Source organism: Anolis carolinensis, chromosome 3, assembly GCF_035594765.1.
Source record: "Anolis carolinensis isolate JA03-04 chromosome 3, rAnoCar3.1.pri, whole genome shotgun sequence".
NCBI classification, from domain to species: Eukaryota; Metazoa; Chordata; class Lepidosauria; order Squamata; family Dactyloidae; genus Anolis; species Anolis carolinensis.
In genome coordinates, this window is record NC_085843.1 from 288,377,296 (window position 1) to 288,394,569 (window position 17,274).

Sequence of the window (17,274 nt, forward strand, 5' to 3'; positions counted from 1 at the left end):
TATTAATTTATTATTATTATTATTATTATTATTATTATTTTATTATGACACAGCAAACAAGATAGATATGCTGGATTTCATATCACAAAATCACAAGTCGAACACTTCCCAAGTGTCTAGGACTGTGTGATGTATTTTCGGAAGATGCGCGCAGATCCCAGCAGGATTATATTATTGTTATTATTATTATTATTATTATTATTATTAATATATTAATATATTATTATATTTATTATTATTATTGTTGTTATTATTATTTGGTATCTGTAGCAGATTAGAACTCAGCATAGCCAGAGCTATAGATAAGCATATGGTAAGAGCTTAATTTTACTTTTGCAGGTGATAATAGCATATCTGATTTAAAAAAGTAGATAGACCAAAGAAAGTGACCGAAGTGGGTTGCTGTGAGTTTTCCGGGCTTTATGGCCATGTTCCAGCAGCATTGTCTCCTGACGTTTTACTGCTGGAACATGGTCACACAACCCAAAAAACTCACAGCAGCCGAGTGATTCTGACCACGAAAACCTTCGACAACACCAAGTGACCTAACTTGGGCAGAAGAGGCCCGAATGTTGACTCTTCATCTCTGTGTCTGAGGGTCCCCTCTCTTTCTTATTGCTCTAGATCAGGCATGGGCCAACTTTGGCCCTACCTCCGGGAGTTTTGGACTTCAACTCCCACCATTCCTCACAGCCTCAGGCCCTTTCCTTTTGCCCCTCAGCCGCTTAAGCGGCTGAGGGGCAAAAGGAAGGGGCCTGAGGCTGTGAGGAATGGTGGGAGTTGAAGTCCAAAACCCCTGGAGAGAGGGAGGGCCTAAGTTGGCCCATGCCTGCTCTAAATACAGGTACATCCCACAATGTTTGCCAATTTCTGCTTTACCTGAGGATGTGGGGGCCCATTTCTGAAACTCCTCCCTCTCCCCTAAGGATGAGTTCCAGACATGGTTTTGCGCGAAGGTGCGCACCGTGCTCTCTTTGGGGCTCCATCCACTGCAGACCCCAAAATACGCGCCGGAGAAGGTGGCCAACGGCTGCAGCGAACACCTGTACGTCACTCCCTCCGACGAGAGCAGGACCGACCTGGGCAGCAGCGGCCCCAAGGCCCACCTGCAGGAGGTACCGGTGGGGGGCCCAGGGGAAAGGAAGTGGGGCTTGTTATGGGGAAAAGACCCTCCCCCCCAATAATTTTGGGGTGCCTTCTCCCATAGAGGCCAAAGTGGAAACCAAGCCTTCATGACAGACCCCGTGGGTTAAAGTTGTATATACTAGTGGATTCATTTTGTATTGTGCTGTGTGTTTATTTTATGCATTGTTTTTAGCACTTTGTGCCACATACAAACCGCTGGGAGTCCCTTCGGGGAGATGGAGACAGAGTACAAAAATAAAGTTATTATTATTATAAAGCCCTTTATTTATTTGCTACATTTATATGCCGCCCTTCTCACCCCGAAGGGGACTCAGAGCGGCTTACAAATTAAATTTACATACAATATTATATTACAGTAGAGTCTCACTTATCCAACACTCGCTTATCCAACGTTCTGGATTATCCAACGCATTTTTGTGGTCAATGTTTTCAATACGTCGTGATATTTTGGTGCTAAATTCGTAAAAACAGTAATTACTACATAGCATTACTGCGTATTGAACTACTTTTTCTGTCAAATTTGTTGTCTAACATGATGTTTTGGTGCTTAATTTGTAAAATCATAACCTAATTTGATGTTTAATAGGCTTTTCCTTAATGTCTCCTTATTATCCAACATATTCGCTTATCCAGCGTTCTGCCGGCCCGTTTATGTTGGATAAGTGAGACTCTACTGTATTAGCATAGTACAATACTGGCAATAAATTACTATATTGTACTATATCATTATATGGTAATACTATTAGTAATATTACATGTAAAATATAATATATAATTAATATTTAATGTGTTATTAGTATTATATCGTATTACAGTATTATAATATCAATATTATATGTATATACAATATATTATAATTATTATAATGTTATAATGGGGGAGTGATGCTCCTCCAGTCTCCGTCTGGGCTGAACTGCATTGAGGGACTGGCCTCTGGTCAGGCAACCAGGCTTGCTGTTTCCAGGGCAGAGCGGCAATGAGGCTGCATGCCCTTTCTCACAAACCCCAGCAGCTTGGCGTGGATTTACCAAGAACACCAGCCATGGGACACGTTTGGCCGTGATCTAATTGCTTGTGTGTTTGTGTGCCTTCACAGATCCGGTGCTTCACCCACCACAGCATGAAGTATTTCTGGAATGATGCGGCCCAGAACTTTGGCCCCATAAAGTAAGCACTTGGTACCAAATTGGAATTTAAAGGAAGAAATGGATGCCCTGCCTTTTGTTTCTCTTCCTGAGTTTGAGGGGCTCGTAGAGTTGAGGGGGGGGGGGCTGCCTAGTCGCAGGAGCAGCTGTCTGGTATAGCAAGTGAAATAGACATTTATTTACTACTATTTATTTATTTACTACATTTATATCCCACTCTTCTCACCCCGAAGGGGACTCAGAGCAGCTTACAAATCAAATGAACATACAATATATTATTAGCATAGCACAATATAAGCATTAAATTACTATATTGTACTATATCATTATATGGCAATATTATTAGTAATTTTACATTTAATATATAATATACTAACTGTGCCCGGCCACGCGTTACTGTGGCGTTGTCTGGTGGTGTTGGTGAGAAATGGTTGAGGTAGTGGTGGTACTGAATGTCTGTTGTATGGTTGTTTTTATGTTTAGTATGCACACTGAAGTGGATTATATGGCAGTGTGGAGTCAAGATAATCCAGTTCAAAGCAGATAATATAAGATTCTAAATGGGTTATATAGCTGTGTGGAAGGGCCTTGAGTCTACACTGCCATATAATCCAGTTAAAATCTGATAATCTGTGGAAGAGGCCTAAGTGAGGCCTAACTGTGCCTGTCCCCTGGGCTGAGTAGGTTGCTAGGAGACCAAGTGGGCGGAGCTTAGCCTTCTAACTGGCAGCAATTGGATAAAAACTATTATTCCTCTCCCTGTAATTAGGACTTTATTTTTCTTTTCTTTTTGTTGTATCAACCTAGAGCCGTGAATGATGGGTTGTGTTGTCAAATTTCGAGGTTGGGGGGCCTGTAGTTTTGTTGTTTTGTCCGCTGCCCTGATGCCATCACTCTTTTATATATGTAGATAATTAATATTATTACATTGTATTATTAGTAGTATAATATTGTATTCCAACACGGAGCGTGAAGACCCAAGGAAGCCTGCTGTTCCTTACCTCAAAGGCAAAGGCAAAGGAATGGAGCCTTCTCTTCTGAGGCGTGTTTCCTCTAATATGCTCCCTCCCTCCCTCCCTCCCTCAGGGGCTTGGATGAGTCCACTTTCTGTTCGTCCATCCATAAGGAGCACAGCAGAGGGCTGACCAAGGGGATGCAGGATTACAGGTAGGTCATTTGGGGGGGACATGTTGAGCTCATGGGCTTATTAACAAAAGACCCTCCCCATGAATGTATAGCAGAGTAACTTATTAGCAGCAGCGTGACCCAGCGCCAGTAGCCCAAAGTGATAGAAAGAACAAAAACATACAGACCAATGCCAGCTCTTTCTTTGGAGGCTTTTCTTTGTAGCAAAATAATATGGTTGCACTATTTACAAGGAAGTTCTTTATACTTCCTTCTTTGCTTCCACGCTGGGCTTCTTTCTCATGCAGATAAACAGCTTTGCTCTCACAGAGCCTCCTCTCACAACGAACTTACACAGGAGCTTTACACACAGCAGCCTTCACACTGAAGATTCTCACACTGGGTCTCCTCACATTGGAGCCTACTAACACTGATTGAGGCCTACTCGCACTCATTGAGGCCTACTCACACACTAGGGCATACTAACAGGAACACCTGCTTATACTGAACTGCAGCTTTTGCTGAGTCATTGCATCCATTTAATCCTTTCAGTGCTTGACTCATATTTTTGTAATTAAAGATACTGGTGCTGCTCTTCCTCCTGGAAGCGGCCAAAGCCCCCAGCCACCCTTTCTAACACGTGGCGGTGGCAGAATCCTGCTCCAAGAGGGCTCTCCACATTCACCTGCCTTCTGCCTGTGTGCTCTGTATCCTCAAGCACAAATCTAGTCATTTAGTTTGAAGAATCAACCCAAAAATCCTGGGTCGGTTTCTCCAGGGGTCGATGTTAGTTCTGTGCCTTAAAGCTTACCAATACAGGGACCCTTTCCTTGAGTGGAGCGCAAGCGTAGCCCATCCTGCCGGAACCTCAAAGGGATTCTGACCCATTTGGAGAGTCACAACAAGCCTTTTAATGTCCTGGGTGGGAAAAAGTGGCGGCAGCCGGGGACAGCTGGCCTTTGGGTCAACATTGGTGCTTCCCTCTGAGGAATGACCCTCGCCTTATCCAAGGGTGCATCACAATCCATAATTGAGACCCCAATGCCTGTGGCTGTAATCCCCAGAGGCTTCGCTCCTGCCTTTTCTTCTTGACCTATGGATAAGCCAGCCCAGGTTTTTTGGGTTGATGTCCTTCTCTGGTTCTCTCACCTGGATTCCTCCCTCGGGATGAAGGCCACCCTCACCAGAGACCCTGGAGATAGAGCTTATGAGTTCTCAGGGGGGTGGGCAGGGTGCACGGCCCTTGCGGCCCCTTCCATCTCCGGGATCCTGGGCTCCTTGGAGTGTGGCCGTGGGGAGGGGTCTGCAGGGGGAGTGGTGGGGGTCCTGGCCATCTCCCCCCCCCGCTTCCCTGCCACCCTCCTCCTCAGGCTCCTTGTTACGGCTTGGCTTTGCTTGTCCCTCAGCAGGAAGGTAGTCGTAGCTCAGAGCCGGCAAACAACATGTAAATGCTTTTGTTTTCATCACCTTTTGATACAGAAAATTGTTCTATGGAGTAAATGAAATTGCCGTGAAAGTGCCTTCCATTTTTAAACTTTTGATTAAAGAGGTAAGGACCTTTTATTTGCGTGTGAGAGAGAGTGGGAGTGCGAATAGGGAGGGGGGGCCTTTGGCGCTTGGGGCCTGGGCTCTGCTGCTTGCGAAGAGGGCTGGCTGTGCTCCGGCCTGGGATCTGAGGGAGGGGTGTGAGCAGCGCAGCGCAAGGCAGCGGGGGGCTTTGGAGGGATTCCGCTGCCTTTCCCGCTTTGCGCCCCGGGGGCCCTTTTGGCACAGCAATATTTCCCCTTTGCATGATTTCCCTGCTGGCTACTTTTAATTGTTTTCCAGTTTTTGGTAGTGTTTTTTTGTTAAGGGTTGTGGCTGTTGTTTGTAAACTAACTCATTGTGAAAAGCTGTGTGTACATTTATCTATTTACTTATTTATTTATTTACAGCATTTATATTCCGCCCTTCTTTCTCACCCCGAAGGGGACTCAGGGCGGATCACATTACACATATAGGCAAACATTAAATGCCTTAACATAGAACAAAGACAAGACAAACATAGGCTCCGAGCGGGCCTCGAACTCATGACCTCCTGGTCAGAGTGATTCATTGCAGCTGGCTTGCTCTCCAGCCTGCGCCACAGAAATGAGAAATGCGTGGGTTTTAGCCACTTGAATGTGGGCTGCTGGGCGTTGCAGCGGGGCTCCTCCAGAAGGCAGCAGCAAGGCGGGGGGGGGGGCGCTCTGGGGCGGCTTTGGTGGGTCTGCTGCTTCCCCCACGGGAGGACCCTCACGGGCTGCTGCCCGAGGCGCTCTCTCAGGCCTCGCCCCCCCCCCCCGGGTGCTGCAAAGGGAGGGGGGGGAGCCGGCGCGCCCTCCGTCGGAAGGTCCATCTCCTGACCGGTTTTGTCTTTCTCTCTCTCTCCTGCCCCCCTCCCCCTCCGTCCGCCCCCCAGGTTCTCAATCCTTTTTACATTTTCCAGCTGTTCAGTGTGATCTTGTGGAGCACGGATGAATATTACTACTACGCAGCCGCCATTGTGGTCATGTCTCTGATATCCGTGGTGAGCTCCCTGTACACCATCCGGAAGGTAGGTCGTGGGTGCAGCTCCGGGCCTCGTTCCCCCTTCGTCTCCTCCCTCTCCCCCACAGGTGCCACCTTGCCTTTGCCTCTCTCATGGGCGGCAGGTGGGGTCTGTCTTCCCCACCCCTTGTCCTTAGAGTGACATCCCTTAAGCCCCTCCCACGGGAGGAAGCTGAGGCACACGCCCAGGATCCTAAAAGGCACCCTTGGCATCTTGATTCTGGCTGCCCCTGCCCCTGAGTGCCAGCCTGTAGTGGGATCAGAGTGCGGCAAGGGCCTACCATTCACAAGGCCACCATCCCTGCTGCTTGGGGGGAGGTGTCACCCAGAAAGAGTCCTGCTTCCAGTTCTGGTCTGGAGTCAGAGGTGGGGCTGACAAAGAGCAAGACGGACAACCCCCCAGAGGCATGCCTGGCACCGCTCCCCCCTCAGCATCACATCCCCAAGGGGAGGCTTTGCTCCGTGGGAGGAGGGTGACTCCCTCCCAACCACCTGAGAAAGAGTGCCTTTGTCCTGAACGTTGTTCCAGAGAGCTCTGCGGGGCAGGGGTGGCTAGTGGTCAGTGACCTCTTGTGCCGATCTGGCTGGTCAAGTGCGTCTCTTTCCTTCTCCTTCCCTCTGCCCTTCCCTCAGCAATACCGGATGCTCCATGACATGGTGGCTGCGCACAGCATCATCCGAGTGTCGGTCAGCAGAGCCAGTCAAGGTGAGCGAGGGGCAGCGAGGGGTGGGAGCGGTGGGGGTTCATCCGGAGGGAAAGTGGGCCCTTGGGGGCGTCTGTATGGAGTCCTTTGGAAATTGCAGTCCCTCCCAGGAAAGGGACACCCTCTGGCCCCTTCCGCACGCTGCATTGGGAAGACTGACCAGTCTCTTTCTGAGAGGATACGTGGGCATGAACCAGGCACTGCACATGAGAATGCACAGACACCAGCGTCAGGACACGTGGGCCTCCCTGCCTCCTCTCAGACCCCAGAACAGCAGTCCCTGTGGGTTTGGGGCACTCGGCTAACTCTGGCCGTGAGGCCCCACAAGGCCCTCCAGACTTCTGTTCTGTGCTCAAACTGGTTTTTTTAAAAAGTCGTGTCATCTGTGTGGGTCATTTTCCATATTTGAATACCTGGTTCTGCCCTCCAGGTGTGGAAGAGATCCTTTCCACGGACCTTGTGCCTGGCGACGTCATCGTGGTCCCTCTGAACGGGATGGTCATGCCCTGCGATGCGGTCCTGGTCAGCGGGACGTGCATCGTCAACGAGAGCATGCTGACTGGTGAGGGAATGGCGACTCCCCTTGGATGTCCGAGCCAGTGGCGTGGGCCTCGTGACCGGGAGTGACCGACCGACCTTCCTTCCTTCCTTCAGGCGAAAGTGTTCCGGTCACCAAGATCAACCTGCCCAACCCCTCGGACGACCCTCGGGCCGCGACGGATGAAGTGTACAGCCCCGAAGGGCACCGCCGGCACACGCTCTTCTGCGGCACCACCGTCATCCAGACCCGCTTCTACTCTGGGGAGGTCGTGAGGGCCGTCGTTGTCCGGACGGGTAAATCTGTGCGGAGGCATTGTGGCTGCAGGGGAGCCACTCCCCTCCCGCTCCCCTCCCTCAGCACCTGAACTCCCCTCCTTGCTCTCCAGGCTTCAGCACTTCCAAAGGGCAGCTCATCCGCTCCATCTTGTACCCAAAGCCCATGGACTTCAAGCTCTACCGCGACGCCTACATGTTCCTGCTCTGCCTGGTTGCAGTGGCAGCGGTGGGGTTCCTCTACACGGTGGTCATCAGCATCCTTCACCAGGTAGGGGTTCCCCAATCACATTCCTCTTCAAGCCCTGCAGCTGACAGGTTCCCTGGAGGCGGCCACTGCCGCTTGCCCTCCCCTTTGGGGCCTCTCCTGACCCTTGGGATCCAGCCTCTGTGCAGAGGGACAGGGAAGCTGCCCGGGAGGGATGTGCAAACCTTCTTCTTTGGCCGGACAGTAAAGAAGCCTTCTCTGGAGGTCTTGAAACAGAGGCTGGATGGCTGTCTGTCAAGAGGGCTTGGGTAGTGCATTCCTTCCTGGCAGAAGGGGGCTGGGGGCTGGGCTGGGTGGCCCTTGGGGTCCCCTTCAACTGCCCCTCCTCACAGCCTTTGCGCTGGGGCTGGGCTTGGCCTGAGAACAGCATGGCAGAGGCCTCAGAGCAGGTGCCAGTCGCCCTGCAGGGAAGGGGTAGCTTGCCCTTTCACTCCCTTGGGCTCGGGACCCCCTCCCTCACCACGAGAAATGGGCAGTGGATCCACGGAGGGTCCAGTTGACCTCCCGAAAGCACAAAATGCAAGGCACCGGTGCTCCTGAACCTCTAGTTCTATTTTCTCAGTGCTACACAGATTAGGATGGAGAGGGGCTGCGATCTGTTTAGAAGAGGGTGGGCAAAGGGTGACCTGCAGCTCATGTCTCTCCCCCCCTCCCCTCCCCCCCCCCCCCCCCCCCAGGCCCCATAGCTCTAACCTTTTTTTCTCCAGAATCCCTATACTTTCGGGATCATCAGAAATCTGGTCCTGAGAGCAGATCCTGACAGCCTTTCTCCCACTTTTGGTCAAACACAAAAATGAATGATAGAAAACGGTCCCGTGATGGTCCCGTGTGTCCGCTAGGGGGCGTGGGAGGTCTTTCCCGCATTCTGGGCCAGTTCAAGCCCCGGAGGGGCCTTCTTGCGACTCTGAAATTTCCTCCAAAATGTTTGTTGTTCTAGTTTTTTATGTGGAAGCAGCTGCCGCCCTCCAGCCCCTCTCCTAGGGGGTCAGTATTCACCCTCCATTTGCGGCCTCTGGAGTTCTCTGGGGACCCCTGGCTGGGGTTGGGGGCAGCCACACCCGCTGGCGAGGGCGGGGGACATGCTTGGCCCCTTCCCCTTCTTCCTGGGGGCCCCGGCACCCCTCCTGAGCTCTGTGCCTGGCGTGTGGGCAGGTTCCGGCCGAGATCATCGTCATCGAGTCCCTGGACATCATCACCATCACGGTCCCTCCGGCGCTCCCTGCGGCCATGACGGCGGGCATCGTCTACGCGCAGCGGAGGCTCAAGAGAGTGGGCATCTTCTGCATCAGCCCCCAGAGGATCAACATCTGCGGGCAGCTCAACCTGGTCTGCTTTGACAAGGTGCCCCCTCTTCCTCCTCTCTTTGTGGCGGGGGGAGGGCCTCTCGTGGCCCCCGATCTGGGGAGGGGCCAGTTTGTGGGCAGCAGGGGGGCCTTGGGGTGGCCTGTTTGGCCCACTGCCCTGCCCTCCCCAATGCAGGAAGCAGCAGGGGGCAGAGTTCAGGGTGACCATGGACAGGGGGTCAAATGCCCCCTCCCTTGAAGGTCCCTTAAGGCCACTGGTGGGCATGGAAGGCGGGCAGGGGCAGCCCTGATGAAGGGAGGGAAACTCTTTCTAAAATGTTGAGCTGGCTTTTAAGAAGAAGGTATTTAAGATCGAGTCAGACGGTGCTGTGATTTTAGCTTTAAATATGTTTTTAAGCAGTTTCATAGATATTAACTGCTAGTTTTTAGTAGCATTGCTGTTTAATTCTCTTTTAAAGTTTGTAAATTGGTGGATTTTAATTTCCCTGAAATGCTTTTAATGTCAGAAAAAAGCAGGGTTATAATAATAATAATAATAATAATAATACAGTAGAGTCTCACTTATCCAAGATTCGCTAATCCAAGGTTCTGGATTATCCAATGCATTTTTGTAGTCAATGTTTTCAATATATCGTGATATTTTGGTGCTAAATTCGTAAATACAGTAATTACAACATAACATCACTGCATATTGAGCTACTTTTTATGTCAAATTTGTTGTCTAACATGATGTTTTGGTGCTCAGTTTGTAAAATCATAACCTAATTTGATGTTTAATAGGCTTTTCCTTAATCCCTCCTTCTTATCCAAGATATTTGCTTATCCAAGGTTCTGCCGGCCCGTTTAGCTTGGATAGGTGAGACTCTACTGAAATAGTAACTAGGTTATTTATTTCGTGTCAAAAGCATTGTACGACAAATACATTTCAAAATGATGGGGGGGGGGGAAAGGAAATCACAGGCAACTAAATAGTTTTGGACCAAAAGCGGGCAACAGCAACCGCATTGTCCGTAGCTTTAAACAACTCCTCCTCCGTGCATGAGGCAGGGCATTGTGGGCAAGCATACATATGCGGAGTTGTTTGTTCAGCTCCACAGTCACACAAGGTGGAAGATTCCTCCAGGTAGTGCCATCTTGCCAGGTTCCCTTTTGATCTGCCCACTCCACTTCTGAGTCTGTTCAGGGACTTCCAAGTTGCCCATTCTTGGTTTGCCCCGGGAGGAAGGAAGACCCTCATGGGGGGCCATCCAGTTAGAATTGCCAGGTTTAGCTACCCAGAGGGACACCCTTGCTGTTGCTGGAGGAACATCAAGAGGAGTGGTGGTTCTCATGAAGCCCTTCCTTGATTTGGGTCTGGTGGGAGGAGGCTGATAGTCATGCAGTGGGTGGCTTTCACAGTGTTCGACCTTTTTTCTCTCACCGTTAGCAGCAACTTCTCGTCGCACGTCAGGAGGGGCAATGCCAGCTAACTTGTGGAGTTTATCTACAGGTGTCGGTTTAAGGCATCCTGTGATGATTCTGCATGTTTCGTTCAGTGCTATGTCCACCTGCTTTGCATGGGCAGACTTGTGCCAAACAGGACAGGCATACTCTGCAGTTGAGAAAGACAGGGCCAAGGCTGATGTTCTTATTACTTGTGGGTCTGCACCCCATGCGCTGCCAGTCAGTAACTAGGTAATTTGTGAGATTTCTGAGTTCAGTTTGCTTTTATTGTAACTGGTCTTTTAAATTCCGTTTATGAGCTCGTTCCACTAGAATGGAGGGTGGGCATTTTTCCACGGCTCTCCATCTTGGGAAGTTGGCACACCTGGGATGCTACAAACAACTCAGTGAAGCAACTAGAAACTGAGGCTTTTGCTTTTGAACTCCATTCCTTGCTCCCCATCACCAGACAGGAACCCTGACCGAAGACGGGCTCGACCTTTGGGGGATCCATCGGGTGGAGAACTCCAGGTAAGTCCCGGGAGACTTGGTCCACACGTGCATTTCCCCCTTTTCCAACCTGGGGCCATTGGTCTTTCCTGTGAAGAGTGGACATGACATGGCAGGGAATTAGCCTTGTAGAGGGTCTTGGGTGTTGTGTTCCATCGTCCACTTTCCCTCCTCCCACAGTTTCCTTCCGCCGGAGGAGCAGCCCTGCAGCCAGGCCCTGGTCAAGACTCCCTTTGTGGCCTGCATGGCCACCTGCCACTCCCTCACCAAGATCGAGGGGCTGCTCTCGGGGGACCCCCTCGACCTCAAGATGTTCGGAGCCACCGGATGGGTGAGTGGCCAGTGGCACCAGGCGGGAAGGAGGGGTCACGGAGCAAGGATGGACGGTCACTATAGCACAGGCATGGACCAACTTGGGCCCTCGTTTTGGACTTCAACTCCCACCATTCCTAACAGCCTCAGGCCCCTTCCTTTCTCCCCCCAGCCGCTTATGCGGCTGGGGGGAGAAAGGAAGGGGCCTGAGGCTGTTGGGAATGGTGGGAGTTGAAGTCCAAAACGTTTGGAGGGAGGGCTCTAGGAAAAAGAGGTGCCAAAAAGACAGCAGGCAAGCCCCACAGGGTTCCCCCCTTCCCCAATGGCCCTGTGTTTAAAAGGAGAATGCTTCTTAGCTTCCAACACAGAGTTCCAGGGTGTTGCACCTCAGGTAGTTTCACCTTTCTGAACACACCAGGCTGAACACAGATTGAAGTCTTTTATAGTTTATTAGGAAATAGGAAGTAAATAGTCCTTAAAAAGCAAAAGATTAAAAAGATCCAAAAGATTGTTGCAAACCAAGACTATAAAGAACGAGCTGTGCCCGGCCACGCGTTACTGTGGCGAAGTTTGGTGGTATGGGAAATAAAGTATTGAGGAATTGGTGGTAGTTAAGGTCAAGGGTAAAGGTTTTTCCCTGACATTAAGTCCAGTCGTGTCTGAGTCTGGGGGTTGGTGCTCATCTTGAGTCTACACTGCCATATAATCCAATTGAAATCAGATAATCTGTATTTTATAGGCAGTGTGGAAGAGGCCTGATTGAAGTGGCCCTGGGCTGAGTGGGTTGCTAGGAGACCAAGTGGGTGGAGCTTAGCCTTCTAACTGGCAGCAATTGGATAAAAACAATTATTCCTCTCCCTCTAATTAGGACTTTATTTTTCTTTTCTTTTTGTTGTATCAACCTAGAGGCGTGGATGAGGGGTTGTGCTGCCAAGTTTAGTGTTTCTGGGATGTCTAGTTTTGTTGTTTTGTCCTAGGCTGAAATTCCATTACCCTTTTATATAGATAATCCAAGAAACCCTTAGGCATAAAACAAGGTTCCATTAGTACATGAAATAGTCCCATGAACTTGAATACACAAAGCTGCAGGATAATCCGAGAAAACAAGAGCTGCTTCTAACTCAAACTTCTCTCAGCACACCCTTTAATATTCCCTGCATAGCATGAACACATTTCTTTGGCCTCTGACCTCTTTCTTGTTTGCTATTCTGACACTCCTGTGAACCCAAAATTCCAAACGGCCAGCTCTATCCAGAGATGCCGTTTCGTCAAGGCCAGACAGCTCATTAGCAGCAGCCTCTGTCTGCATGCTATCTAACTAAGAGCTATCCTCCCTTTGTACCTGGCTAGCTTCCGTATCAACTCCAATATCATCAACACCATTCCCACTCTGCCATTCAGGAACAGGGCATCAAAGCACCTTGGGATTTATCCAGACCCCTTTAGAGCCAGCTGGCAGCCATCATGCAGTCTTGCCGCTGCAAATTCCACAGTTTCAACCTGCAGTTTGCGGTTAATACATTTTTTTATTTATTGACTTTGTTTACATTACATTTTGTTTACCATATATATTGAAGTATAAGCCGACCCGAATATAAGCCGAGGCACCTAATTTTACCACAAAAAAACTGGGAAAACATTGACTCCAGTATAAGCCAAGGGTGGTAAAATTCAGAAATAAAAATAGAGACCAATAAATTTACATTAATTGAGGCATCAGTAGGTTAAATGTTTTTGAATATTTACATAAAGCTCAAATTTAAGATAAGACTGTCCAACTCTGATCAAATCATTATTCTCATCTTCTTCAATGTAAATATGCTTATGTATCCTTTTAATAATAATAGAGTAAAATAATACATGTAATAATAAATAATACAAGTAATAATAAATAGAGTAAAATAATGAATGCAATAATAATAATAATAAGATCAGAGTGAAATAATAAATGAATTATTAATAATAATAAAAATAGAGTAAAGTAAATGTAATAGTAGCAACAATAACACAGAAAAATAATAAATGTAATAATAGCAATAGTAATAGAGAAAAATAATCAATGTGCCATATATTCTCGAGTATAAACTGACCCAAATATAAGCCAACCAGGACCCTCTTAGCCAATCAGGCTAAGAAGGCTGAGAGGAGACATGATAAGCCGCCCTGAGTCCCCTCGGGTGAGAAGGGCGAGGTATAAATGTTGCAAATAAATAAATAAATGTACAAATACGTGAAGGGAAGTCATAGGGAGGAGGGGGCAGGCTTGTTTTCTGCTGCCCTGCAGACTAGGATGCGGAACAATGGCTTCAAACTACAGGAAAGGAAGGAGATTCCACCTGAACATCAGGAAGAACTTCCTCGCTGTGAGGGCTGTTTGGCAGTGGAACTCTCTGCCCCGGACTGTGGTGGAGGCTCCTTCTTTGGAGGCTTTTAAGCAGAGGCTGGATGGCCATCTGTCGGGGGTGCTTTGAACGTGATCTCCGGCTTCTTGGCAGGGGGTTGGACTGGATGGCCCGTGAGGTCTCTTCCAACTCTACTATTCTATGATTCTCACCCGACTTTAAGCTGAGGGGGCTTTTTCAGTCTTAAAAAAAGGGCTGAAAAACTAGGCTTATACTCGAGTATATACAGTACAGTACATTACAACCAGGATTCAGGGCATCTCACATATTAAGAGCTGAAACATGCAAAAAGTTCAGAGTAAAAATGATAAACCACTTTGGAGCACAGACTTCAAAATAATACAAAGCAAGTTTGCGTTGCTCTCTTCCTGAAGAAGGAGGGCCCGGGAGCCTTGGGGGGGGGGCACTGCTGGTGGGGCTGGTCCTGGGGCCGAGGGGAGCGCAGGCCGGTTTCCATGCGCCACTCACGCTCTGCCCGCACCCGCCTTTCCCGCAGATCCTGGAGGAAGCGACGGAGGAGGAGACCGCCCTCCACAACCAGATCATGCCCACCGTGGTCCGGCCGCCCAAGCAGCTCCTCCAGGAGCCCAAGCCTGCGGCCGACGCAGAGATGGTAAGTCGGAGCCCACAACCTTGCCATTGCATCTAACGCGCACCTTCATTTTCACAACCTTGAAACCAAAAAAAGTATTTGCTGGTGAATGTAATGCTCAGCAGCAAAAAGTGATTTTGTTATCATTGGGCCAAAAAAGGTGCGCATTACAGTTGTTTTCTGCTTATAATTCCAAAAGTGTTGGAACACCAAAGCTTTCTACAGTAGAAAATAAACATTGGGGTTTCTTGGTGCAATGAAAAGGCTTCCTTTCTGCTGCCCTGGAGACTAGGACGCAAAGGAACAAGAGCTTCAAACTGCAGGAAAAGGAAGGAGGTTCCACCTGAACATGAGGAAGAACTTCCTGACGTTGTGTGTGTGTGAGAGAGCTGTTCAGCAGTGGAACTCTCTGCTCCGGAGTGTGGCAGAGGCTCCTTCTTTGGAGGCTTTGAAGCAGAGGTTGGCTTTAAATGCAATTTGCCTGCTTCTTGGCAGAATGGGGCTGGGCTGGGTGGCCCTCCGGGTCTCTTCCAACTCTAGGGTTCTAGGATTCCATGGGTGCTCCTATGCTATTGAATGAATGCACTTATTTAACTTCCCTGTCTCAGTGCCATTGGGTCATGGGGGCTGTAGTTCGGGGTCATGGGGGCTGCCAAATAATGCTGATGCCCCACCAAACTACAAATCCCAGCACTGCATAGCATTAAACCATGGCCATTAAATGAGAGATGAGGTCCCTCAAAGAGGAGCATCTGAGGTAGCTTCTCCTTTTGCTTTGGCTTAGCACTGAAATAACCATATAATGCAAATCTAGTGCGCACCCTAATTTTGGGTGGGAAGGTCATTTAGCCAAAAAAGTTGAGCATTAGATTCAAGTATATAAGGCCTTTTAGCCCACGTTTCCTGGGAGAGCATGTCTTGGGTGGATCCAAAGGTTCAATGGTGTCACATAGCGGCAGGGGCGCAAAGGAAACCCCAGAGAGAGATGAAGGGAAGCCACAGCACTGGGCCGAGAGGTGTAACCTATGGAAGAGATCTAGCGAGGGGCCGTGGGTTGGAGACCAGGGTCCAGATTGTGGCTCAGGGGAACTTCTGTGCGTCCCACTCTCTCAGCCTCAGAGGAAGGCAAAGGCAAGCTATTGAATAGCTAAGAAACAGCTGGGAAACTGGAGAGTGGTGGCTTCAGTCCTGGACCTGGACTCCGGGTTCAGCTCAGCCCCGGCAGTGCACTTTCTGGCCTTGGAAAGTCACACTCTCTCAGCCCTGAGGGCAAAGAGATCTGGCTGAGAGGACCCCAGGAAGAGGGTGCCATAATGTGAGATGGGCCTAGGGCGCAAAGGGACCCACTGCAAGGTCAAGGGCCGGCTGGGTTTGGGGCTGAGCCGTACTTCATTGGGACAAAGGGTGGCAGTGGCCTGGCTGAGGGGCCCTCAGTGGCCCTCGGGGCCTGGAGAGTTCTCCTTCTGTTCCCGGGGAAGGAGCTTCTTCTTGCTCTTGGGGCTGAGCCACGAGGCCATGGGTGCCGTCCCCATTCAGCCTGCGCAACCCGAGGCTACAACGCCATTCTGGCTCACATGGGGAGGTGTTCTTGTGCAAAGTGCTGTGTGGGCGTCTGTTGGGGGTGCTTGGATTGTGTACCCTAACTGGACTGGATGCCCTGCATGGTCCCCTTCAGCCCTGTGTTTTCGGTGATGCTATGAACTGGGGAGGCGATGGGGAGGCCTTTCTGCCCCACACTGCCTCTCCCTCTGAGTCTCCTTTCCCCTCTCTCTGCAGGAGCTCTTTGAACTCTCGGTGAGTACCTTCTTCCCCCCCCCCCCTTGTGCCTCCTTCCTCAATTTCCCTGGTGCTTGACCTGACTGCCCCCCCCCTCCTCTTCCTCCTCCTCCGGCCGCCTCTGACCCTCCTCCAGGCCGGCTACGAGATCGGGATCGTGCGGCAGTTCCCCTTCTCCTCGGCTCTGCAGCGGATGTGTGTGGTGGCCAGGGCCCTGGGGCAGAAGCGCATGGACGCCTACGTGAAGGGGGCCCCGGAGGTGGTGGCCGGGCTCTGCAAGCAGGAAACAGGTGTGTGTGTGTGTGGGGGGGGGGATGGGGAGAGGGAGTGGAAGGAAACCGGGGAGGGGTGCTCAGGTGCCGCCTTTTGTGACCAACCTGTCCTCTTCTGCTCGTGCCAGTCCCCCGAGACTTCGAGCGCGTCTTGGAAGAATACACCAGGCAAGGCTTCCGGGTCATTGCTCTCGCCCATCGGAAGTTGGAGTCCAGGCTGACCTGGCACAAGGTCCTGAACGTGGGCAGGTGAGTTGGCGCCAGGGGCACCTGAGGGCCCACAAGGCACTTCCCGCAGCCCCCTGTCCACTCTGTGGGTTGGCCCCAGAGAACGGGGTCCTCGTGTGGCACCAGGAAGCAGGGGCCCCCTTTGACTCTCAGGGCTCTGCCTGTGAGACCCAGTCCACCTGACATCTCACCACGTCACTTTCGGCCCTTGTTTTGGGGAGGTTTTGAGGCGAGAGAGAGTCAGGAGGACAAGGGCCTGGCAAATGGGAGTGAAACTGCAACGTGGTTGAGTGGTTTTCTTCAGCCTGGGGCCATTTGTAGGTGGGAGGAGTTTTGTATGGGACGTTGAGCTCACTTTGAATGACTTCCTGAAAACTTCAGGGGTCAGGTTTTGCTTGACCTGCCGGACCCAGACCTTCGGGGTTGGGATGAATTCCTGGCGGCCTGATGGTGACCTGGTGGACGTCTCTGTCTGAGAGCCCAGGGGGAGTGTCCTGAGCTTTGGGAAGGGGAAGGGGCTTCCTTGTCCGCTTCCGCACAGACCCCTCCCGGTTGGTCAGTCCCCCGGCAGCACGCTGGGCCCCCTCTGCTCCATGGGGCTCCTTCCGTGGCCTCGCCTGCGGTGGGGCATCTCCTTTGGCCCCCGGCCTGCCTCCCTCTGAGCTCTCACTGAAGTTTCTCTGCCTG

At 50.6% G+C, this 17,274-nt stretch overlaps 1 protein-coding gene across 6 annotated transcripts in view; it reads left to right on the forward strand.

Moving 5' to 3' along the window:
* Positions 1–17,274, forward strand: part of atp13a3 (ATPase 13A3) — a 53,592-nt gene that overhangs the window by 20,536 nt on the left and 15,782 nt on the right. For 5 of the 6 annotated variants that reach the window (XM_062977530.1, XM_062977531.1, XM_062977529.1 and 2 more), the window contains exons 4-19: positions 927–1,115; positions 2,243–2,313; positions 3,378–3,458; positions 4,896–4,965; positions 5,857–5,991; positions 6,618–6,690; positions 7,119–7,250; positions 7,343–7,522; positions 7,615–7,772; positions 8,922–9,110; positions 10,965–11,026; positions 11,186–11,336; positions 14,216–14,332; positions 16,088–16,105; positions 16,224–16,377; positions 16,488–16,608. In XM_062977530.1, coding sequence (XP_062833600.1) covers positions 927–1,115; positions 2,243–2,313; positions 3,378–3,458; positions 4,896–4,965; positions 5,857–5,991; positions 6,618–6,690; positions 7,119–7,250; positions 7,343–7,522; positions 7,615–7,772; positions 8,922–9,110; positions 10,965–11,026; positions 11,186–11,336; positions 14,216–14,332; positions 16,088–16,105; positions 16,224–16,377; positions 16,488–16,608 — 1,901 coding nt within the window. The remainder of the gene's footprint in view (positions 1–926; positions 1,116–2,242; positions 2,314–3,377; positions 3,459–4,895; positions 4,966–5,856; positions 5,992–6,617; positions 6,691–7,118; positions 7,251–7,342; positions 7,523–7,614; positions 7,773–8,921; positions 9,111–10,964; positions 11,027–11,185; positions 11,337–14,215; positions 14,333–16,087; positions 16,106–16,223; positions 16,378–16,487; positions 16,609–17,274) is intronic. The other variant, XM_062977528.1, reaches the window with a different exon arrangement.